Source organism: Biomphalaria glabrata, chromosome 7 (assembly GCF_947242115.1).
Source record: "Biomphalaria glabrata chromosome 7, xgBioGlab47.1, whole genome shotgun sequence".
NCBI classification, from domain to species: domain Eukaryota; kingdom Metazoa; phylum Mollusca; class Gastropoda; family Planorbidae; genus Biomphalaria; species Biomphalaria glabrata.
In genome coordinates, this window is record NC_074717.1 from 10,899,514 (window position 1) to 10,924,287 (window position 24,774).

Consider the following 24,774-nt stretch of genomic DNA (forward strand, 5'->3'; position numbering starts at 1 on the left):
CTGGTTACAAAATAATAAGTTGAATATGTCTGCTATATTAATAAGTACAACAGAGCAATGAAAACAAAATGCACAAAATAATTTGTAAATCTATGAATCAATATTAATAAATGACTTAACACCATTTATGATAAAAATAAAATTAGGCACAGCTATTAAATGATTCAAACAAAAATAGTCCGATGTTGGACAATAATAGTCCATTGCAGACTATCAAACAAATATAGAGAAAGTCAACTTGGAAACTTTAAGCATTTAATAAACTCAAAAAGAACAATTTACAAACAGTATGATAGATTTGTAACAAAACATAACAAAGTGCTAATAAATTCTTCTACAGTGTAATAATGGTTTAGCACAAACAGCTATGACGGCTACTTACTTTGCCATTTCTATTAATGTCAATGTGATGCCATCTGCCATCATTTAACTTTTGCATTAATTGGTTGGAGTGCTCATCTCGTCCATCCAAAGTCAAGTTGGCCATCCCAGTGCCATGATCAATGAGCAGTGTTGGGAAACCTCCCCTCAATTCTAGTAAGATGAAATCTTGTGGACTCTTCAAGAGATAATAATTAAATAATAATTAAATGTTACTTCAAGTTTGTTATTAGACAAGAAATCCAATTTTACATATTTAAAAAAAATGGCTGCATTAAATTTTTAAAATTTAAATAAATGATATCCTTTTTTAAACTACAAATTGTATAATGATTAACATGCTTGCTATGAGACTTTGTGGCCTTATTAATAGTGGAGCACTTAGCTATAGCCTTTAATGACAATGATCTATATAAATGTATCTGACATCTCAGAATAAAGTGATGACCACTGAAGGACTGAACTGAACCAACTTTTAACTACCTACTATGATCGTTCTTTTCAATGGACAGCAAATGAATTTTTAAAAATCTTTAGCATAAAGCTTTAACATTATTAATGCTAAAAAAAAATATAACAATATACCTCCAGGGGGTCAATATTGTCAAGTGGACCATTGTAAAATATCACCCCATCTTCCTGGTCAGTAATAAATTCTATGCTGGTCTGGGAGACCTCACATTGCTGTAATGTGGGATAGATAGACACACTGTTACCATTATAATGATGGCGCCGTTGCTGGCATCTGGGACCGTCAAAGCCATCATAACAGGAACAGCTGTTAGACAAACAGACAATAATATAAATCTATATAAATCTAAGAAACGGGTTATATTGAGAGATTTATTATGAAATCAAAATATATTTAAATTACAATTTTACATTAACAAGAAAGGAATCAGAAATTAATAAGGTCTACTAAACTTAATGGTGATAGAGCAATTAGATGCTCAACTAAGAATCTTTAGTTTGAAATTAATTGAAAGTAAGAATTTGTATTCAGGAAGTTCTTTATGACCACCAAGCTCTAAAAAGTAAAGGACATTTGTAGGTATTAAAAAATGGTCTGTCGCTGTAATAGCAAAATAAATATCTGATTTACTACTGGCCAGAAATATTACATATTTCTTTTTTTTCTTTTTTTTTAACTTTGAGAAGGTAGTAGACCAATGTTTAGAAAATTGAAGTTTTAATCTAAAATAGTTTCTAAATGTCAAAAGTGTTTTTTCTTACAACTGTTAAATTGACATTCATAATTATAAGTTCCCAAACATAGTTGCTGTTTAACATCATTTTAAAAATATCAAAGAAAACTTGAGCTCTTTGAACTATAGATTTTACTAATCAATCCACAAAGCATTTACTGGAAGATGAAAGCAAAGGTGCAAAAACTTACAGGAGTGTTCCCCCTAAATCTTTCTTGCATGTGCCACCATTGTAGCAATAGTCTCCAGCGCAGTCATTGCTCTCTGGGAACTTATCGGCCTCGCAGCCCTGAGTGGCCACTAAGTAAGCTTCCACCCCCACAAAGCTGGTTCCATTAGAGTTGATCATTAGTGGCTTGCCAGTGATGTGCAGCTTATTGAAACAGCCACCTTCAAAGATTTCATTTAGACACTCATCTATTGGGATGGCCATGATTTGAATTCCCAACCTCTCAAACTGTGATCACAAAATTTAATGAGCAACTCTTGTTAATATTTTGATTGATGTAAACACACACACACACAAAATATTCCTTAAAAACTGAGTAAGCCTGGTAATAGATTATCAGAAGAATTAGTTAGTATAAGGTTGCAGATAGGTCTGTGCTGTTAGATATCCAAGAATGTTGGTTTTAGTTTTTAGATATACATATTCATTCAAAATTTTAAATATTTATTATTACCTACATAAAACTGACAAAAAAAAAAAAAATTTTGAAGAAAAAAATTAATTAAGGCAAAAAAAAAACTATTTTGCACATACACAGAAAACAAGAACAAAGATCAAAGTTACCGTTTCTTTATTCAGAATGATAGCAGTGTCTGCTTGTGCTGATGAAATGTATGGAGAGCCATGAGCAGCATACCTAACTTCCAGGTAGTCAGGGCCATCTCTCAAAGTCACAATCTCAATGTTGTGTTTACTAGGGAACCCCAGTTTCTCTGCCAGCAGCTTTCTGAACTGAGTGTAGAGACTTTCACTTCTCACTCCAGTCCTGGGGTCTTTGGACTCAGAAATAAATTCTGAAGCAGTTATACCTGGGAGAGATGTAACACTTTTATTGAATACTTAAAATCATTAGCTAAATAGTTGACCACTATATGGATTAACTGGTAAACAAATCCTCAATAAACAAATAAACAATTAGAGGTTGTGCTTAGAATATTTATTTTACCATACAGGTCAAGAAGTGAAAGATTCCTCAACATCTGAGTCAGAAGAAGGTATAAAAGGTATGAGACACAGCAAACTCATCAAAATATGCTTACCTGTAAGTCTGAGAGCTCCGGAGTTAAGAATAGCCTCTTCAGACAGCTCCTTGACCACCACAGACACAGTACTGACAACTGTTTTGTCAAAAACCTTGTCATAAACTTCCACTTTAAACTCATATGGAGTGCCACCATAGTTTGACCTTACACCCTTCTTCATGGTGATTTCACCTGTCTTGTTGTTCACACTGCCAAAAAAAGGCCAAAAAAAAAAAAGTTGAAGTCATGTCAAAGTCGATAAAGCAGAAACATAAAAGATAACATTACAATTATCTGGAGAAAATTAGACATTGTCAGAAATTGTCTAAAAAAATATGTGGCTGTAACTAATGAATTATAAAATGCTAAAAACAATTTAGGTTATATTTAAAAATGTCTTATTTTTAATTCATCCTTATTCAATCTCAAATTACATCATTATAATTCTTTTTGGGGGGCAAAGGGGAGGGAGGAGTTGAGACCTACTAGATCATAACAGCTTGCAACAAATAAAAAATCTACATTTTAAACTTAAAAGTTAGCTCACCTAAAGAAGTGTTTCATACTGGCAGGTCCAAGAAAGTTAAATGTCTTATCTGGTAAATCCCAGTCATCTAAGTCTTCTGCATATACCTGGCCTATAACTACTGGACCAAACAGACCTGTCAACATAATATTTAGTTATTATAATGTTAAAAATTCAGTTAAGTCAAAACAGACAAATTACAAATTTGCATAAAAGGATAACTTGTGTAATGCCTCTACTAGCAACTAGATTTAGTGATAAAACACCACAAATCATGAGCATTAAGTACAATTTCAAAAATTGAGATGTACATGTGAAATGTCATTGCAAGCGATTCAGCTTAAGATATATAAATTGTAACTGATGCATATCAAATATAACCCAGTGAAACATTACTTTTTTTTAATCTCTAATTAGGTATATAAGATCTATTGCAATCATAAATGTTCATACCTTTGTAATTATAAACAAAAATGTCCTGATGACCGGGAAAGTGTGGGTTATCATTGACATCTCCAACAGTGATAGTTAGCGTATTAGTCCCAGTCTGAGCTTTAGGGTTCCCTGATCCACGCAAGTCCCACATCACTATGGGAAGCTTGTAGTATTTGCTTTGCTCCCTGTCAAAGACTGAACTAGTCAAAATGGTAGCTGAGCCATCTCCACTATCAGCATCTAATGAATAAATTGTAAAAAATCAAGAATAATAATTTTATAACTATATGTATTAATGAACTCTGAAGGATTACAAATACAAAAAGCTATGATAAGCCAAAAAAAAAAAAGGACACTTCTGAATGAAGACAATACATTTACATTACATACATTTACATTAATAAAGAAAACAGAAAAAAAAATGCAACTTACTTTCATTAAATTTTAAAGTGAAATGTTTGCAGGCTTCTTCTTCACAATTTTCTGGGAGACTAAATCCAAATGGTGGTCCATTAATGGCAGAGTCTTTGTCTATGGCAAATACTTCTATCACCTAGTGATACATCATACATACTAGATTATACACTTTTCTGATGGGCGATTATATACATATATATATATATACAAACACATATGTGTTGATATACAATCAAGAGGTAGGATTTAACAATGACTAAACAGAGACTATTTATTCTTAAACCAAAGCCCTGGTCATTGAAATCTGCACATTTCAGCTTCCATAACCTTTTCAGCTTTGTAGTTACTTAATTTTGTATTATGCCATTAAAGAAATATATGTTCTATTGTGTGTCATTTTTATCGACCTAATTAATTTTAGTATTCATTTTAAAATTGCCTATGACAAAATGATAACAAATTTTTATTTGAAAATTTATAGTGAGCATATTTTTTTTAATTACCATTAACAATTCTATAAGTATTAGCAGACTTGTATGTTATTTTTATTCACTGTGTTAAAGATTTTATTGAATTTATTTGGTTGTGATATTAAAATAAATTTTAAGAGTAATGCACAATGTGTTTGGGATTAGAGGGAGTGCAGTTCTGGCAAATGCTAAGGATGGAGAGTGAAGAAGCATTTCAGCAGATTGAATTAAATATATGAAATAGAAGATAAGAGAATGGCTAGCATACACTAAAGGTATACAGAGAGCAAGTTTTAATGAGAAATTAAATGCTAAAACATGTTTTACTTTCAGTGGGAATTTAATGCCATTAAATCCATCTTGAAGGTTTTCTTTGACTATAGGTCTGTAATCTTCCCTGAAAATCGGGAAATTATCATTAACATCTGACACTGTTATCTGCAGAGTAGCTGTTCCTGTCTGCTTTGGGTCACCTAAACATAATAATAAGCATGCTTTAGTTTTTTTAATGAAAAAAATACACACTTTAAAAAAATATAATATATAAATTTCTTCCCAATGCTATAAGGTCTAAATTTAACTTAATTATTTTTAAAATATTCAATTAAAATACAATGAAATATCTACCTTTATCAACTGCTTTGATAAGGATGGTCATTTTTGAATCCACTTCCCGATCAAGCTTTTTACGAGTTTTTACTTCACCAGTTTCTGGATTGATAATAAATTCTCTTCGTTGATCTGACTCTCTATCTATTAAGTAGCTGTATAAATGGGGAAAAATAAAAACATTATGTGATGAAATTCCCTTTTTTAAAAAAATGACCTAAAGCAGAGATGCCTACATGCCAAAAGGGAAATGTGTATTCCCAGACCTGAAAATGTGTATTTTGAGGGGCAAATGTGTATTTTCCTAATTATAAAGAAATATACTCAGTAAAGACTATAAAAATCATTCAAGCACGTAACATACACAAAATGCTGCAATTTTAAAGTTAACACAGCATAAAGTTGTATAAGACATTTTGTACATTTGTCAAAACATTTACACTTTTATACTTTTTATCATAAACCTTTCTAGAAATGTTAGAATGATGCCATTCTTGTCACTTGGCAATGATTTTATGATTATAATTCCTCTAGTGTATTCCACATTCCATAACAGCGACAACAGAAAATTCATTATTTGGCATTCTCTACAATTACTAATGACAAACATTTTTTTTTTCAGGCAGATAATTCTAATTGGTCATTGAACTTGTTTCTAATATAAAAGCTAGGCTATTGAGTTTGCAGAATAGCTGTAAGATAAAGCTATTTATTCTGATTTCTGATGCTTGAAGTTGTTTTATAAAACAAACAGATGTGTTGAAGCGCAAGGAATCAAGAATTTAATAATATTTGTCAGCATAATTAAAGCTTTTCTTTTGCAAACACACTCAGCCTTGAATGCCCCTGATTTCATTCTTTGAATTTGGGCGAGTGACTATAACAGTAGCTTTTGATCTGCCACAGAAGGAATGTTCTGCAAGTCAAGGCATATCAGTTTGATTCCCTTTATCATGCTTAGAGAGAGATTAAGGTCAACCAATATTTCTTCTATTAAAACCTGTGCCCTTCTCACTTTCATCTCAAAAGAGCTCTGTCCTGAATTCAGTGGTCTACAAAAATCAAATCTAGATCTAGACTAGATGTATATTTGTAGCCTGCTCCAATAACACTTGATTGGTATGGCTATTTAAAGGCATTTTAACAATCCCATGGAATGGACCTCTTTCACCTATCGTAAACAAACAACATTTAGTCAGGTGATCTTATTGATAAAACAATGGAAAAAACTGTCACGTGACAACCATCATGAATTAAACATGAGATCGTAAATTATATAGAAGAGATAGAGCACCCCTATACAAAGTTAGAATAGTCAATTTTGCTTCCCCCCCCCCCCCCCCCCCACCTTCCTTTTCTTTTCAGATTCCATAAAGGATAATAAAGGAGATCAATATATAAATCTTTTCTCTTTATAAGATGACAGAAATTGCTGCTTTTAAGAAGATTTAGATCTAGACCTAGTCAGTAGACTCAGTAGTCTAAATCTATAATTAGATACACTTTAATCTAGATTAGTCCTAAATTTAATTCTAGTACACACCTGGTCACATCTAGATCTAAAATCTAGACTAGAATTAGATTTAGATCTAGACTAGATTATATTTTTGAATCTAGATTTAGAATAATCTATATCTGTTTAGATCTAGATCGTAATTACGGTAATGTGTAATCTATATTAAGATTTACGTATATTCATAGTTATTCTATTATTGGTGCCTAACATCATAAAACATCTCTAGCTCTAGGTCCAGTCTAGATCTAATAAGAAGGCATTTATGCATTGATCAATATATTAGCAAGAACTACTTGTTTTTTCTTATTTAATTTTTTTTCCTTTAGATGGGGAAATGCGCATTTTCAGACGATAAAGCGTACTCGCATATTTTTTTGTCCTTTTGCCTACAAAATACACAAGATGCGTACTTGTGGGCAACTCTGCCTAAAGTCTATTTCACTAACTGATGCTATATAGTGATTGTGGTACATCATCGTAGCTGAGGGAGGAGGAGGGGGAGAACAAAACATTATTCAGCTAGCAAGCAAAGTGTATAGAATTTATTTTAATATTGTGTAAAATATGTAATTTTACTTTGGTATAAAAATTTGATGATGTTTTTGGTTTTAAGTGAATGAAGAGGAAAATTGTTATTTCAGAAGAAAAGAAAGTCCACATTTTCTAGATGGCTTCTATTTATCTATTTAATATTAGTTTAAATTTCTACACATAAAATGTTCATTCTTCTCACTAGAATCAACTCTCACATTTTCTAGATGGCTTCTATTTATCTATTTAATATTAGTTTAAATTTCTACACATAAAATGTTCATTCTTCTCACTAGAATCAACTCTCTCATCATTTCAAAGTCTCTTATAATGATCATAAGAATTGTGAACTTTATATATTTAGTCTTCCAATTTTGGTTGTAATAGCTCTCTCCTACAGTTTATAGCGTTTATACACTTACCTGAACAGAGCATTTATACCAGAGTCAGAATCAGTGGCTACAAATGTTGCAACAACATCCCCTGGCTCAGCATTCTCCTCAATAGACCTGAGAGAAAAAAAAATAGATATATAAGCAATGCAATATATTGAGAATTCAGAAAGAAAACTCTTGAAATCAAAGTTAGTTTTAACAAAAAAAAACTTATAAATTAATATCTATTTCAAGTTCAAATCTTAATAATGTGGTGGCCTAGAATTACTGTATAGTTTTATCTTGCAGGTTCACAAAACACACTACTTTTAACTAAATTCAGGGAATAAGATTTCTCATTAAAATTGTTTTTGTCTGTCTAGTGTAGTGCCAAAATCCTGACTAAATTGGTTGTTTACATATTAACTATTATATCACTTCCTTAAACTGTGGTAACATCAGTTTTGGTTTTTAGGTTCAGTTTTGGTTTTTAGGTTATCTTTTTGTCTTTTAGGCTATCTTCTTAATAAAAAATATATTCTACTTACATTGAAGAAGGAAATAAGACCTTCCAGTCTTTAATAAATACATCTGTTACTAATGCCAAATTCATCAGCTTCAGATAAAGATTTTCTTAATAGATGAGTTATACACACCTGCTAATATGACTGTCTTTGAACATTGGGGCATTGTCATTAAAATCCTCTACCCAGATTCTAACTTGAGCGGTGTCTGTGTGTGTCAAATCTTTGTCTCTGACAATTATTTCCAGTTCAAAATAACGTTCATTTGGTTTCTCATAGTCAACAGGCTGGCAATAAAAACAAGGATTAACATATATGACTAATAACTAGCTTATAATTTTATTTTCTAAAAACAGTCTATAATTACCTACATTAAATTAACTAAGTATAAGAAACAAACTACCTCTTTGATGGAGATAGCGCCTTTGTTTTCTATAGTATCCACTTTGAAATGGCCCATAGCAGCATTGGCTTGTGACATAGAAAAGAAGAGCTCAGCATTGTCATTTTCATCTTTGTCTGTTGCATGCACCTCAGTGACAATACCATCTTTGAAGTGCTCTGACATAGTCACACTAAGGAAGAAAACAATATATATATATATATATATATATATATATATATATATATATATATATATATATTACATGTAGAGGTGCTGTGGCTGAGCGGTAAAGTGCTTGGCTTCCGAATCATGGTCCCAGGTTTGAATCCTGGTGAAGGCTGGGATTTTTTTTATTTTGGGACCTTCGGGTTCCTCTGAGTCCACCCAGCTCTAGGGGTACCTGACATTAGTTGGGGAAAGTAAATGCAGTTAGTCATTGTGCTTCCCTCATGACACCCTCATTAACTATGGGCTACAGAAACAGATGAACTTTACATCATCTGCCCTATAGATCGCAAGGTCTGAAAGGGGAACTTTTACTTATATATATTACATATTACTAATTATTTTTGCTCATCTTTTCCAAAATATGAACCTTTTACAGCATTATTCAATTAATTATTGTATCACATGCAGGTAAATTTTCCACACAGTATGTTATTTTTTTAATGTAGGTAATAAAGCACAGCCTTAACTAACATGTAGAATATTTTTAAATGGCATAAGCAGTTCTTTAAATCAATAACTATATACATCAATATGTATGAAAAGTTTCTATCAGGAAAGTAAATTGAAATGTATTATTAGATAAGAAGGCAGAAGAAAAACCTTCCTTAATACACTAAGTTTAAGAATTCTAGTTTAAAGACTTGTGTTGTTCATATTCTTTGAACCCTGTGATATCAAGTCACATTGCAAAACAATGACTGGTAGTTAATTACTTACTTGTAGGTCTTTTGTGTGAAGACAGGGCTGTTGTCATTGATATCTTTCAATATAATGGTGACAGTAGCAGTGGATGTCTGAGGGTCAGGTCCTCCATCCTTAGCTCTCACTACAACTTCAAGTTTAGGTCTAGTTTCTCTATCCAAGTATTTAGGATCAACCTACAACAAAATGTTGACAATTCATGTCTAATTTATGTTCACATTTTAAGTATACTGTAAAAGAACTCATTTCATTAAATCAAAATGATTAAACAGTGGAAACATCCAGTATGTTTAGTTTTATAAACACGCATTTGTGAAAATTAAGGCATAAAGTCATAAGCCTAAATTTCTGTTTGTTTATTAATAATAAAATTAATAATAATTATCTTATTGTAAGTCAATGACAAGATGCTTGAGCACCTGAAGAATTTAGATGTGATTCTTGGCAGAAGTAAAAAGATTTGTCTTTGGGATCAGAGGGCTTGACTGAAGTCCTTGACTTAAGTTAAATTAGATAGGTCATCTAGCTAACCTAGATGGCTGCCTGGTCGTGCGGTTTGCACGCTAGACTGTCGTTCAGATTTATCGATGGTCCCGGGTTCAAACCCTGCCCGCTCCCATCCCCTGTCGTCCTGCGGGAGGTTTGGACTAGGAAGTAATTATCTTCAACTCTGAAGGAACATCCGAAACATGTAAAACATTTTACAACCTTTGTTACCAGTGGTTACAGATCTTGGGTCTATAAATAATCTTATTTCAATAATATGCATGTTTATACCTGTGAGAAAATTCTTCCATCTTTGTCAATATTGAAAAAGTTTGTAGTAGATGCTAAATGCCCAGTTAAACTAGTTGGTATGGTAGGGCTGCTGACTATCTCATAGTCCACTGAGCTGTTGATCCCAAAGTCAAAGTCATTGGTAATAACCACAGCTATAGGAGGCTTGTCATCTTTGTTGTACCAGCCTATGTTATACAAAAATGGAGGGAATTAAATCAAGTAAACATACTTTTGCTGTCCTTTAAAACTAAATAATATTTAAATCTGAATAAAATATTATCACTGTAGTTCTCAAAACATTAGAAAATTCTGTTTAAAGTAAAGAAATATTACTGTACAATCTAAACTGCTAGAAAAATTATAAGAGGGAACAGGGGGCCTAAGTGTAAGCCTGCTAGGCAACCTTGCAGGAATTTATTTCAGAATGCTGAGTTAACTCTAATGAAATACATTTTATATAACTAGTAAAGATCAAAATTCCCAAAAATTGTAAAGTTGAAAAAAAATAAATTTTTTCAACTTATTTGAAACACAAATGTAGTTCCTAAAAATAACTCTTTACTGCTTGTAAATGCAATCCTATTTGTAACCCAAAACTTACATTGAAAAAATGTAACTCTTAGATATCAACATCTTTGAAAATACTGATGTTTGACATTGTCTTTCAATATCAAGTTAAAAACAAATTCCTACCAGGTGGAGAATGCTCAAACACTTCTCCTGTTAGCCTGTTTTCATCAAATATTGGTCGGTTGTCATTTATGTCCAAAGGTTTCACTTTGATGTTGGTGTAACCACTTTGGTAATTCTCATCCTCATCTCTGGCCTCTACAGTGAAAATGTACTCAGATTTCCCATTAGGCTCATCTCTATCAAGAGCTGCTACCAGGAACACCCTGCCAGTGTCTTGCTCAATGTAAAAAAGTTGTTTGTCCCCTGGTTCAGTCCCTTTACCTCGCAAGTAATAGCGCATTTTGGTTGTTCTAGACAAATCAGCATCTGTTGCAGTTACCTGCAATAAAACATTTCACTTTGTCATTAAGATGATTAATAGTAAAAGAGTAAAGTTCCCCCTTTCAGACCTTGTGGTCTATAGGGCAGATGGTGTCATGTGGCCAGCACAACGACCAACCACCTTTACTTTTCCCCAACTAATGTCAGCTACCCATTAGAGCTGGGTGGACTCAGAGGCACCCAAAGATCCTGATCCCAAAGATCCCGAAAATAAAAATCCCAGTCTTCACCAGGAATTGAACCTGGGAACCGCTGTTCAGCAGCCAAGCACTTTACCGCTCAGCCACCAGGCCTCCAAGTTGATTAATACTATTATTGTATTGTTGCTGTATTATTATTAATAGTAGTGTTCTTATATTACTAGTACCATTAAAGTATTATTGCATATTGCATATTATTGCATTTTTTATGTTCTTTAGCATTTATTCCTCTTCAAAGTACGGAATAGGAAATAATTCTTTATTTATATGCTATTTAAAGCATCATTTTAAAAAAACAATACTATTTGAAGCTTTAAACTCTGAGTGATTGTTAATAGATAACAAGTGAACAAAAGAAAGATAAAGACCCCCATAAACCAGTACACATATTTGTTTTGTTGCAGTTATTATTAATTGATCATTGAAAATTTAATGCTCGTAAAAGTTGTATAATTAAAAAAAAAATACATGATTAAGTCCACAACTTGACAGGAAAAGATTTTGTCAAATTTAAAAAAAGCAAATCACTAACATACCCTGATCAGTTCCATTGGATTGTCTTTGGATATTGAAGTGTCTTCCTCCACCACTTTGTCTGCTATTATGTACTCACTCTTAGCAAACACTGGAGGGTTGTCATTCTCATCACTGATGTAGATCACCACACTTGTTGTAGCTGAATAGAAGTTTTCACTGTCTCTAGACTCCAAGATCAAGTTGTACACCTGCAGACATAAAACATATTCATGATTCTATTTACAACTCTTTACAGATTTAATTACTTTCACAATATAGTAATTATTTTGGCAGTTATCATCGTGAGGCATCATTAAATTAAAATTAGAAACTTTTTTCTTTACCATTATTAAATGTAATAGTTAATGTATTGCCAGGTCAAATTTAACAGAAAAATGAAGCACCTTGTTATTGCTTTCATAATCAAGTTTCCCATTCACTACAATCTCTCCAGTCTGGTCACGGATATCAAATGGAGGAGCCTCTTTCTGGGGGAGAAAGTTGTATTTCAATCTGCCATGATCAACTGAAAAAAAAAAGTTATTTTTATATATGACAGTTTACTTCAACAAATGAGTAAATAGCTTTAGATGAAAGATATAGCTTAATATTGTTAGAAAGGTAAAAAAAAAAAAAAAATTATTTCAAAAGAATTAAACTTCAAAAACAAAGGTAATAAAAAAATTGTACTGATTTTTTTTAAAAGCTATTTGATTCTACTAAGATGCAAAGATTTTTATATTGGGCCGTTATAAATGTACAGCATGAACAAAAAAATATTTTACAAAAAAATACAAAACAATATCTCCAAGTCAAATCAAACATAAATGAAACAGACGATTTGTTTTTAAATAATGCAATATGTACATTCAAAAAAACAAGAAAGAAAACAGTTATCTATCTAAAAAAATTTTAGATAAAAATATGGTTGCTACCTTCATCAATATCATCTGCTGTTACTGCAAAAATCACAGTTCCAATGGCTGCTGTTTCAGGGACTGTTTGGTTATACAGTGATTGTTTAAATGTCATAGGGTTGTCGTTTTTATCAGTAATATCAACCTGCACTACTACAGAAGCTGTAAAATGAAATCAAACAGAATTTTAACACTCCAGTTGAAAAAAAAATGAAGAATAAATTTCTGAATGATATTGGTAGCCCTTGTATTAGTATGAAAATATACAAGGATAAATAGTGTGTACATTTTTTTGCATGTGATAGATAGTTGATGAGGAACAATCTAGGCTATAATTTAGACGTGAAAAAAAGTGGTTTCTAAAATTCAACATTTTTTTTAAAATAAAAATTCAGCAGATATGTTTAGCTAAATGATCATAATAAAAAAAAAAATTCAAAGACTTTAGGATAAGTCAAACTTTAAATCAAATCAGAAGCCATAGCCATTTTTTTTTTGTTAATTGGCCATGATTTCATTACTTTAGTTTATTTTTCAACTATTAAATTTCTATTCTGAAGTACCTGAATTTGGAGCCAGAGGCTTATGATTGGGCCTGTCAGATGGATTTCTATCATTGGCTGTGACAGTCAAGAAAAAGCGTGGTGTTAACTCCCTGTCAAACTCCTTCAGTGTGACAATGGCTGCCTTGTTGCCAGGTAGAGCAGTGATCTTGAAATCTTCATGAACACCTGGGTAACTGTCTGAAGAGAGCTCAAATTGAAGCTGTAATACATAATATTTTCTTTATTTACTTTAGGCAAAGCAAAGCAAAAACAAAAGAGAAATACATAAAAAAAAAATGAAAGCAAGTGTATTTTAAATATATTGACAATTGAAAACATACTAAAACTATATCCCAAGAACAATCTTTAATTATCTTGAGCATGCAAGAGAGACCTACAGTCATTTGTCATGACCATGTCTGCTTTGTGTAAAGACTGGAACCATAGGACTACTAATATACTATAACCTTTTCAGAATGGACATTTACTTTTTCTAATTAACATTGTGTGGTAGAATAAGAACACCTAGCATGTAACATGTGTCATATCTTTTTATTTTACAAAAAAAAAATGATTCTGGACATATGCTTAGAAACTATTAAAGGTAATGTGTAAAAATTTGTATATACCATTTGTTTCATTATATTTAGTGTTATGAAAACAAATAATTTTTAGAACTTTCATACATAAAATAATTTACTCCCTTGATTTAATAATAAATATTTTACCATTTTTTCAAGACCTCTTAGATTAATACACATTAATTTTTAGTCAACTAAAAAGGCTAGTAATAGGAAATGTCACTAAATGTTCAATGAGTATAGACCTTTACATATAAATATGAGCATGATAACAGGTTTAGAATGTTTATAAGTTCAGACAGACGGAGTAAAGGGAAGAACCATAGAAAGATTTTTTGTATGTAAAACTAACACAACAAAAAGTTTTCAAGTAAAAGGAAATACATTATTTACCACTAATTGTTGTCTTTTTGGATAAAATGTAATTCTTAACCAGCTTAGTTTAAAAGTAAAAATAATATTGTCATTGTAAGACCAGAAACAAGAAAAAAAGTGACAAGAATCAGCCTGTGTTCGATCTATCAATAATAGATTGATAATTCTAGCTATATAATTACAATGATACATAAAAATTTGATCTTGAATCTGCAAAACTTGGTATGATATTTAAGAGTGATTAAGCCACCTTGAACTAAAATTTAAAAAATAATAATAAAAATTTCCTCACTCTATTATATGCCTCAGACACATCATCATCATAACCCTGAACCTCTATCACAGTTGCCCCTGAATTAGTGTTTTCTGGAACAGTGCCTGCATATCGTCCATTGGCATCCATTCCAGCAAAGTAAGGCACTTTGTTGTTGCGGTCTTCCACATCAATAGTTAAGGTTATCTGGTCATACATGGTCAGGCCTCCAAAGTTCTGAGAGAATATAGTCATTATTTAACTTGAAATAACCACAAAAAATTGTTTCAATAACTATAATTAACTGCTAAAAAATTTAAATTGTAGAAGTTCGTAATTTTTCTATAATAAAAGGTTTAAAAAGGTGCTAGTTTATTGTTTCATAAAGTGCATTTTCTTTTTTTTTAAATCTACAACTATCTATATTTTTATTATCCATTTAATAAACAAATTATTTGACTTAATTACATTAATAGAAAATTAATTCTAAGTAAAGGAGATATTTAAAATATGGAATGTAAATCAAATATAAATAAATATAATTAATTTTTTTTGAAAGTTTGGACAACAGACCAGGTAAGGATATGGAGTAGTGAAAAAAAAGTGTGAAACAGTCATATTACTAGGCAAAAAAAGTGATGTAATGCTAGAATACATTTCAGTGGGCAAATTTAGGATTTTGCTAGTTTACACATTTTAAATATTCAAAAGTAATGAATCTGTATATTAATATTAAAAGTGTGATTATCTCTTAAAATAGTTTGATTGTGGACCAAAATCTGTTCAGTTTTTATAATACTTTAAATCTACAACTAGCTTGAACGTAATTAAAAGGCGTTTCTTTACCTGACAACGTAAGATGACACTGTACTGTTTGACCTTCTCATAATCCAACTGCTGAGCCACTGATACATTAACCATAAAGTGCCCCCCTTGCTGAAACTCAGTTATGGCAAAAGAGCCAGCCTGTTGAGACTGTAGCGTACCCCTGGGGTCCACCAGGAAAAACTGGACTCTAGGGTTGGCCATATTAGATTTGCAACTCAATGTAGTTATCACAGCATCTTGTGTATTAGGGGTCACTGTCTCTGCTATTCTGTAAGCATAGCTTGGACTTATTGGGTCAGGATCAAACCTAGAAGCAAAGGATTAAGGGGAGGTATCCCTGAAAATCTTATTTTTGTTATTTCTGAAGCTAGGCCTTTGAAATTTGTTATGGTAACATATAATGATATTCTAAAATAAATAATGCTAAAAAAAAGTTTTTTGAATGATGGTTGCCATGGTAACGGCGGCCATATTGTTTATTGTATACAAATTAAAAGTCTGAATTTTGTAAAAACTATTGATCAGAAATACATGAAATTGAATTAAAAGATAAGAAAAAAGGATCCTCTAAATTGATACAACGCCAGAATTAAAGATTTAAGTATGTTAAATTTTTTACAAATTTTTGAATTTTTAGTATTTTTTAGACCTAAAAAAACAGGATAAATATTAATTAAAAATTCTTTAAAAAAAAAAGTAAATAAAATATTGAAAAAAAATCATTGTACGAGTAAAGTTAATGATGTCCTTAAGAAGCGTTTCAAATTTCATCAAAATCTATCAAGTAGTTTAGGAGAAATTCCTAGTAAAGCACAATGACATGTGCAAAAACTAACATTTTGAGAAAAATTAGTTTAAAGTATAAATTTTATTAAGATTTTGTCTCATAGACCTTACAAAAACATTTAAAAAACATGTTTTAGACACAGATTTAAGCAATAAAATTGATTGTAATGTAAAGAAAAATGATTGATCTACTTAATTATGTTATTAGTTAAAAATCGATATCCTAGACCTAAAACTCAATTTTCTCTAGGGATACCTCCCCTTAAGTTAATTATAAAACTTATTCAAGTATAAAAATGTTAAAAATTAAAACTAAAAAATACAGGAACAAAGTAAGTTTACAACAAGGTAAAAGAAACAAATGTCTATCATAATATCAACCTTAAAAAAGAAATGATAATTACTTAGGTGGTTCACTTGTTTCTGTAGCTACTTCAATTTTGACAGTGGCAGTTCCAGACTGGGGAGTAATACCAGAGTCTTGAGCCTGAACCACAAACCTGTACTCAGTTCTCTATTGTAACAAAAACAAAAGCTTGTTAATCATATTATCTTCAAATACATTTTTATATTTTCCTTACAGAATAACTGTAAAGCATTATAAAAATTTGTTAAATTACAATTATTATAAATAACTGTTTCAGAAATATTTGATATATGTAAGCATTAAATAAAAAATGATGGCAAAGTGTATGGGGAAACAGATCAAGGTTTAAAAACTTTTCTTGCACAATCAATATAAAATATTATTTCAAAACATGTTTGACTAAAATTTTCTAACATAATGAAGAATATTTTTATCAAATGTAAAAATGGACACAATAAAAAACTCTTTGGTCAAGGTCATCCCTTGAAGTAATGTAGTGAAAGCAGAGACAAAAAAGAGCTACAAAAGAGCTGCTAGATAAACTGAAAGAATGGACTAGTTTGCTGAAAATGTTAGTTGAGAGGATTGAGATTAAAATCAAGTGATAACCTTGGCAATGCTCAACAAATCCAAAACACAATTCTTATCTCTAAGTAGTTTCTATATCATTTTTATTTCCATTCTCTATCTGACTTGTGAGTCATTAGGCAATGAACTGTCTTTCAATTTGAGCTAACACATTTAATATTCATCACACTTAATTTCCCTTTAAAAAAAATATTCATATACTTTACAATATTGATATGTACATATAGGCTAATAAGGCATAACTTTTAAAAGCCTCCATTTGTTGTTGTTTTTTTAAAAAAGGGCTGTTTTGTTGTCATTAAGTTTAACTGTAACACATTGAAGAAATTAGTTTTAGTGATTTGTAGTATTTCCTAAACTTCTATTAATCTCACTAGTTAGATGACCCAAGTTATGATAATATTCAGCTCACTTGTGAACCAATAAGCATTAAGAGATGTTAAGGAGGTATATATATGTTAAAGATGTGTATAAGCTACACAACATGCAGCATGCTGTAGAATATGAAAACTTTTATTCATAAGGGTTCAAATTTTACACATGCTATCCCTGCACTTTGGCTTTAGACTGTAATTATCTTTCGTGGTGATTGCATTAATGTAAATTATCAAAAAAAAAAATTATCTAACTATTTATTTCAAAATGAGTTCTCTAGTTTCAGCTTACCCCTGCAACCAAGTGAGACTTGAGGAAAATCAATCCACTCTCTGGATAAATTCCAAACACATCACTGGCATTGTTCTTATCCTTCACAATTGAGTACACTATCTTGGCATTGTTTCCTACATCTCTGTCTGTGGCTCCAACTCTCAAAATCACCTGCATTCAAAAGTGCATTTTTCATACACAAAACTGATGTTCTTCCTTTAAAAGCATTGGCAAAATAGCCTTCACACAAGTAGTAAGATGGATTATTAAGACTAAGTCATATGATATATTTTTAAAAAAACTTTATTTATATAACTTTTTTTTTTCATTGGGATTGCCCACTTTTTCAACTAGAAAAAACACTTAGGTCATAAACATTTTGAATTTGTGGGACCCCTTCGACTACTCATCTTGGCTATTGATTTCTCTAATAAGGCGTTTAAAATTACAAGCAAATATCATCTTACTAAATTAAGTTTTTAATTAATTAATTCTGGCAAATAATTTTGGAGTGCATCTGGTTTGGCAATAATAGCAGCTAAAAATAGTACTTTCAGCAAAACATGTTTTAGAAAGCATATATTGCTAACTTAATGCAATATCTTGTCAAATCTACAATCTACATAAATAAAATGGCTCCAGACATACTCTATTGACTTGAGCATTGGAAGAGATCTTCTCTGTGTAAGATGCTGAGCTGAACACTGGAGGATTGTCATTGATATCCTCCACTGTCACACGAAAGGTGCACCAGCCTTCTTGCGGACTTTGTGCATTGTCAGAACCTTTCACAGTCACCTATTCACACAAAAAAGACATTAAGAAGACATAATCAAGTTAAGCACAAACTTAAATAACTTGCAAATTAATGCATACAATATCTTCTTGTGGGTATTTACATAGTGTAACCATAAATGATAATTATCAATATTATAGTGCATGGCTTCAAATATTAAAAATCATCAAGGATAAGTTTTCTCTCCATAAGGACTACCGCACTGACCTGTATGTAGTCTTTATCCAAGGCTTCAAGGTTTACTTTGGATTTAACAGTTATCTGACCTGTAACAGAATCAATGTTAAATGGTGCATCAGCCATTGTCGGAGAGGGTGACTCAATTGTGTAAGTGACTTTGCCATTCAAACCTCTGTCTTTGTCTTCAGCACTGACCTATACAAAGAAAATAAATTGTGAATGAAATAAGTCTTTAAAAAAAAATTGCTAACATCATTTAATATATAGAAGCTGTTGAAATGATGATAGAAGGAAAAGAGACTTGTATGAGGCTGCCAAAAAGAAGATGAAAAGGAAAAATGACAGCAGAAGTAAAAAAAAAAAAAAAACATTAAAAAAAACTTACCCGTATTATTGGTGTGCCTGGTGGAGACTCTTCCTTGAAGCTGGCTTTGGAATAGTTTAAACAGTTAACAAAGATGGGCTTCTGGTTGACAGCCTCCACTATCTGTACCTGGAAGGAAGCATGACTCTCTAGCTTCTGTGTACCACCACAACATGATCCATCATCCACTGCTGTAATGTTGAGAGTATATGTGTTGACATTTGAAGGCACTGTACCTGCTGACACCTGGATGATGCCTGAAGATGGCTTGATGGTAAAAATTTCATATTTTTCACCAAAAGCTGTAAAAAAAATGTTTAAAAAGTAAGGATTTTTCAAATACATTTTTATAAAAGAAAATGCAGTCACATTTATTTCTGAGCTTCTTTTCAATTGAAATTTAAAAAAAATAAAATGTTTTTAAATATTTTTAATCTTTATCATTCTTAGCATTTTTATTATATGAATAAGAATGTGTAGCTAGCTAATTTTAAAGACCTGGATCATTCGAAGAAAAGTTGTTTTTTTTATTTTACCCTGCAAGATTTGTATTAATCACAAAATATCGCCTTTATTTAATGGCAGAACAAATAAACTGATTTTGTAAAATGGGGCAAATGTAAAACTAGATTGCGGGGCCCTGTGCTAAACAGATTGTGCGGGGCCCAGTCTGGGTGGAAATAAGGATAATAAGTGAAAATTAAGATTTTGTATTAGAAAATAAATTCTTTGGCTTTGCATTTTATTCCAACTTTATTATTTTACAAAATCACTGTCAAATTAACTTTACGAGCCATCTACAGTAGATAGTAGTTTTCCAACAAAAGCTGATAAACATTCAGATCTGTTTTTTAGATTTACTATCGACTAGCAAAATATCGCTTTTGATTTTTTTGTAAGAGATCGAGAAAGATTTAGATCTATATTTAAATGCCATTGACTATTAAAGCATATTAAAGTAAATTAAGTATCCGAACTTCCTGTTTTGGTTAAAATTGCCCCATTATTATTAAATGAAAGCGGGCAATGCCTTTTTTGTTATCGCAAGTAGGATTGGAGTTTTCCATATTCAATGTCACCTTGAAATGACAATTATGTCTTTTTTTTAGGAGATTTGTATGAGTTTTCAGAAGATTTTAATAATTTCAGGAGATTTTCATGACTTATTCATTTATTTAAGCAATTTCCGTAGATTTCCAGGAACTCTTGGAAAAATCAGGAGTCCGCGGGAACCTTTGTAATGATAATTAATTAAAATGGTTTAATTTAATAATTTACTCCTAGAATTAGCACAGGGCCTATGAAAGTGTGGGAGGCCCACTGCAGCCACATAGGTTGCAGTGGCCTAAAGCCAGCCCTGTGTATAACCTTAGGCATGTCTAAATATGACAAATTTTTAAACTAGATCTAAATTTTTTTTGAACTAACAATCCTTATCAAACACTGGAGGTCATGTAAAAAGGTGCAGATTTTTACCAAAGAAGTATTTATAAATTTTGGCTAAATATAATTGAGTTAAGATTTGCAAAGAAAACTTACGAGTGAAATAAAATTTGACATTGTCTCCATCTGCATCAGTAGCTCTCAGGCGGGTTAGAATAAAGTTATCTGGCACCACATCTCGTAGAACCAATTGCTCTGGTTGAATGATTTTAGGCTTTTCATCATTCACATTGTATGTTGTTACAGTTACATCCACTGAGCTGCTCTGAGAGGGGACACCATGATCTTTAGCATATACTATGAAGCGATATGTGGGTCCAGGGTATGCATCAAAATCAAGTTTTCTGAAAGAAAAAAAATGGTTTTACACTTATACTTACAGTCTCTAAAGTTTCCCACTTGAAAGAAAATCTACAAAAGACAGGATTAGTATGTCCTATTTATTACCTGAGAGTATGGGGCATGATTAGCTAAGCTGAATTAGAATTCCAATGTGAATGTCTTTTAATTCAAAATGTTAATATGGTCCACCCATATAAAACAAATACCTGACATATGGTTAGTATAGTTAGCTATTGGCCACCCAAAAGGAGTAGAGTATGCAATAATAACTAGAACATTATCCCTTCAGGATGTCCTGCCCATCCAGTAAATAAAAAGCCACTCTAACCACACAAAAAAAAACAGAAAAGTTGAATTAATGCAAAATGTGTACAGAAATACCATCTTCAAAGCTTAAAGAAATCAACACAGCATTCAGTGTGGAAGGAAACCAAAGCTATTGAAGTAAGAAGATAACTCTCAACCAAAAGATAAAAAAAGTAAAAAATTTTTTGTGTGTAAAAGTATTGGTTAGTATGACAGAACTTACTTAACTTAGCAATACAAATGTAAAAAAAATAATTTTTTGACAAAAAATCTAAAACCATTTGCATAAATGTGTTAAAAATATAGATAATGGGACTCTCCCCTACTAAAGAGCCTTTGTTTATTACTATTAATAGTGAATATTGTAAAAGCCACTCTAACCACACAAAAAAAAACAGAAAAGTTGAATTAATGCAAAATGTGTACAGAAATACCATCTTCAAAGCTTAAAGAAATCAACACAGCATTCAGTGTGGAAGGAAACCAAAGCTATTGAAGTAAGAAGATAACTCTCAACCAAAAGATAAAAAAAGTAAAAAAATTTTTGTGTGTAAAAGTATTGGTTAGTATGACAGAACTTACTTAACTTAGCAATACAAATGTAAAAAAAATAATTTTTTGACAAAAAATCTAAAACCATTTGCATAAATGTGTTAAAAATATAGATAATGGGACTCTCCCCTACTAAAGAGCCTTTGTTTATTACTATTAATAGTGAATATTGTAAAAGTGGTGTATTTTTATGAAAAAACTGCTTGCATAAAAGTGATTTAAAAATTAGATTTTTCGCTTTCAGAAAAGAAAAACATAGCTGTTGCATCAGAACTTTGAATGCTCTAAAATATTATGAATTCAGATTTTCACTATCTTTTCTAGTTTACGAGATCTAAACAGGACATACGGACGGACAGACAATACACACAAAATTTATAGTGTCTTTTCCCCTTTCGGGCTAAAAATGTGACGTTCAAGTTCATAAAAGCTCATGATTTATGGGGTATGTTACTGAATTTTCCTATATACCATTCCATTTGAGATTAAAATGATACCCAAAAATACAATGAAAACAGCTTGACTTACTCTTTGACATAAATGACTCCTTTGTTTTTTTCTTCCATTTTGACTCCAAAATATGTGCTGTTAAGTTCATACGTCACTCTGCCATTTTCACCTGAATCATTGTCTTCAGCCACAACTAAAGGTACCAAAAAAAAAGTACTATCGCTTAGTAATTCAATTCAGTTGTACAAATTTATAAACTCAAGAAACATTATACCTTTATTCAATCATGAAAAATGAAACAATATTCAATAATCTTATTGTCACAAAATATAAGAAAAACATTTAAATGTACAGTTCAAATAAACTTTACTATAAATTGATTCATTTCTTCTTGCTAATTTACCTGTTAAAATAGATTTCCCTATTGGTTCATCTTCACGTATAGTATTCAGGTACTGAGTCAGCTGGAATCTAGGAGCATTGTCATTGTCATCTTTGATAGTTATCTCAAGCTTAACAGAACAAATGTATCAAAATCAATGTGTAATCTTTTTTTAAAAAAAAAAGCTAATTTAAAGAGGAAAAGTGTGTGAAAAAAAAAAAGGGAAGGAGGTGACAATTTGAAAAGACTAATGTCATTTAGTTTCCTCAGGATTTTTATAAAATCCCCCCCCCCCCATTTTAAGGAATTTTTTGGTAATGTATGTTGTTCTTATGCTTAAGTAAAAGAGTCTCTAGCTGTGACTGGAATATCCATGGGACAAACCAAGGTTAGCCCTGGTCCGTTCTCCACCACCTCTCCAAAATGAAATTATCTGCAGTAATGAAGTTAAAATGGACTGTGCCCTGGGCATGCCCTGTGGAATTGTAACATCCTGAATCCAGGCCCTAAGAAGAAGAAATCCCACATTCCTAGGTGTGAAACTAGATCAAAGACTGTCTTTAAAACATTTTATGGGAGATTTAAAAGTTAAGGCATAATAAAGACTAAACATTAAGAAAACCTTAACACAGTTATACACATATGTCAACTACCTTTCCATACAAATAGCTGCCAACAAAACCTATTGTCACATAACATAAAGCAGCTGCTGCATTAGGTTTATTTCTAGATTGTATTACATATGGTTATATGTTGTTGATGAGTGTTACGAAACAGAAGCGTGCAAGGTCATTTAGAATTTAATAACAAATTATTAATGTTTTCATTGGCTGAATATTTGCATCACAAGGTCATGGCAGCATGTTAATTCCAGACCATAAAAGAACCAGTTGAGAAATTCAGCATGTGCAAAAAGAGATTGGTTGTTTCCAAAATGTGGGAGGGGGCAGATTGCAAAAAGTATAAAAAGGACAGATATATTCAGTTGCAAGCTTGAACGATGACAGTAAGTGTGTTTAATTAAATTGTATTGTACAGTTTGTATATTATTAAATGGATTTTGTAGAAAAAGAAGAAAAAGAAGAAAAAGTTCCAGAATTGAAGCTTTGTATTTATTATTGAAGGATCTCAGTTTTTTTTAAATTTATAGTTAACATTTGTATCTCCGGCATCGCGATACTGTTAGAGTGTTCAGTAATTCTTTAAATGGTGAGAACTATACAAAATTAGAACATCAGAAATGCATTGTCTGATCAACATAATCTCATTGTAACATCAATGAAGACATTGTTGGCATTAGGCTCTCTAAATATATCGTCACATCTGTATTGTATCACCTATCAATAATTATTACACAATTCAAAATAAAGCCTTACATCTAATCTAATCAATGGAGGTTTGAGAACTACTCCTACAACAGCCTGTAAAATAAGACTCCAATAGTGAAACCCTTAAGTTAAGGCGTATCAGAGCAGCACTAGAGGTTATTGAAAGATACTGAAGTTTCGATGATGACCATCCTAATAAACTACTTATGCAGAGAAATAGGAAAATCCAAAAAAAAAAAAAAAAAAAAAAAAAAAAAAAAAAAAAAAAGAAAGAACTCCTGATTCAAATTACTGATGAACTAGCCCTAAAACATTTTCAAACATTGCTCCTGAACTTGATCTTAACAACCCACATTTAAAACTCATTTAATAAACAATAGCCTGACAAAGGAATCTAATTCACTTGAGCTCCAAGTAGGTACACTAGAAACAATTGAAAACTATTCATATACACAATGATGGACCAGCCTTCAAATCCACCATAAATGCTGGTCTTGGTATCCTCATGTTGTTCCCCAAAAATAAAAACTTTGAAATAAGTGCACCCTGTGACAACTACTACTCAAACTTTAAGGCCAAAATTGAGGCAATCATTATAGCATTGCAGACACTTGAAAACAAGGTCTATAACGGAATGCAAACACTATCATTGATTGTTGTCTTTACAGATTCTTAATCC

At 31.5% G+C, this 24,774-nt stretch overlaps 1 protein-coding gene across 1 annotated transcript in view; it reads right to left on the reverse strand.

The window, feature by feature from the left end:
• Positions 1 to 24,774, reverse strand: part of LOC106056888 (neural-cadherin-like) — an 81,333-nt gene that overhangs the window by 10,827 nt on the left and 45,732 nt on the right. The window contains exons 8-37 of the mRNA XM_056035463.1: positions 22,789 to 22,897; positions 22,464 to 22,578; positions 20,832 to 21,079; positions 19,314 to 19,594; positions 18,956 to 19,123; positions 18,601 to 18,750; positions 17,971 to 18,123; positions 16,754 to 16,863; positions 15,582 to 15,870; positions 14,775 to 14,972; positions 13,545 to 13,746; positions 13,000 to 13,143; positions 12,469 to 12,590; positions 12,085 to 12,273; positions 11,028 to 11,346; positions 10,332 to 10,519; positions 9,570 to 9,730; positions 8,643 to 8,814; positions 8,372 to 8,526; positions 7,764 to 7,850; positions 5,313 to 5,449; positions 5,013 to 5,158; positions 4,231 to 4,351; positions 3,817 to 4,038; positions 3,385 to 3,499; positions 2,856 to 3,046; positions 2,380 to 2,624; positions 1,778 to 2,043; positions 967 to 1,159; positions 383 to 559 (exon numbers count right to left, since the gene is read on the reverse strand). Of these exons, the coding sequence (XP_055891438.1) occupies positions 383 to 559; positions 967 to 1,159; positions 1,778 to 2,043; positions 2,380 to 2,624; positions 2,856 to 3,046; positions 3,385 to 3,499; positions 3,817 to 4,038; positions 4,231 to 4,351; positions 5,013 to 5,158; positions 5,313 to 5,449; positions 7,764 to 7,850; positions 8,372 to 8,526; positions 8,643 to 8,814; positions 9,570 to 9,730; positions 10,332 to 10,519; positions 11,028 to 11,346; positions 12,085 to 12,273; positions 12,469 to 12,590; positions 13,000 to 13,143; positions 13,545 to 13,746; positions 14,775 to 14,972; positions 15,582 to 15,870; positions 16,754 to 16,863; positions 17,971 to 18,123; positions 18,601 to 18,750; positions 18,956 to 19,123; positions 19,314 to 19,594; positions 20,832 to 21,079; positions 22,464 to 22,578; positions 22,789 to 22,897 (5,373 nt within the window). The remainder of the gene's footprint in view (positions 1 to 382; positions 560 to 966; positions 1,160 to 1,777; positions 2,044 to 2,379; positions 2,625 to 2,855; positions 3,047 to 3,384; positions 3,500 to 3,816; positions 4,039 to 4,230; positions 4,352 to 5,012; positions 5,159 to 5,312; positions 5,450 to 7,763; positions 7,851 to 8,371; positions 8,527 to 8,642; positions 8,815 to 9,569; positions 9,731 to 10,331; positions 10,520 to 11,027; positions 11,347 to 12,084; positions 12,274 to 12,468; positions 12,591 to 12,999; positions 13,144 to 13,544; positions 13,747 to 14,774; positions 14,973 to 15,581; positions 15,871 to 16,753; positions 16,864 to 17,970; positions 18,124 to 18,600; positions 18,751 to 18,955; positions 19,124 to 19,313; positions 19,595 to 20,831; positions 21,080 to 22,463; positions 22,579 to 22,788; positions 22,898 to 24,774) is intronic.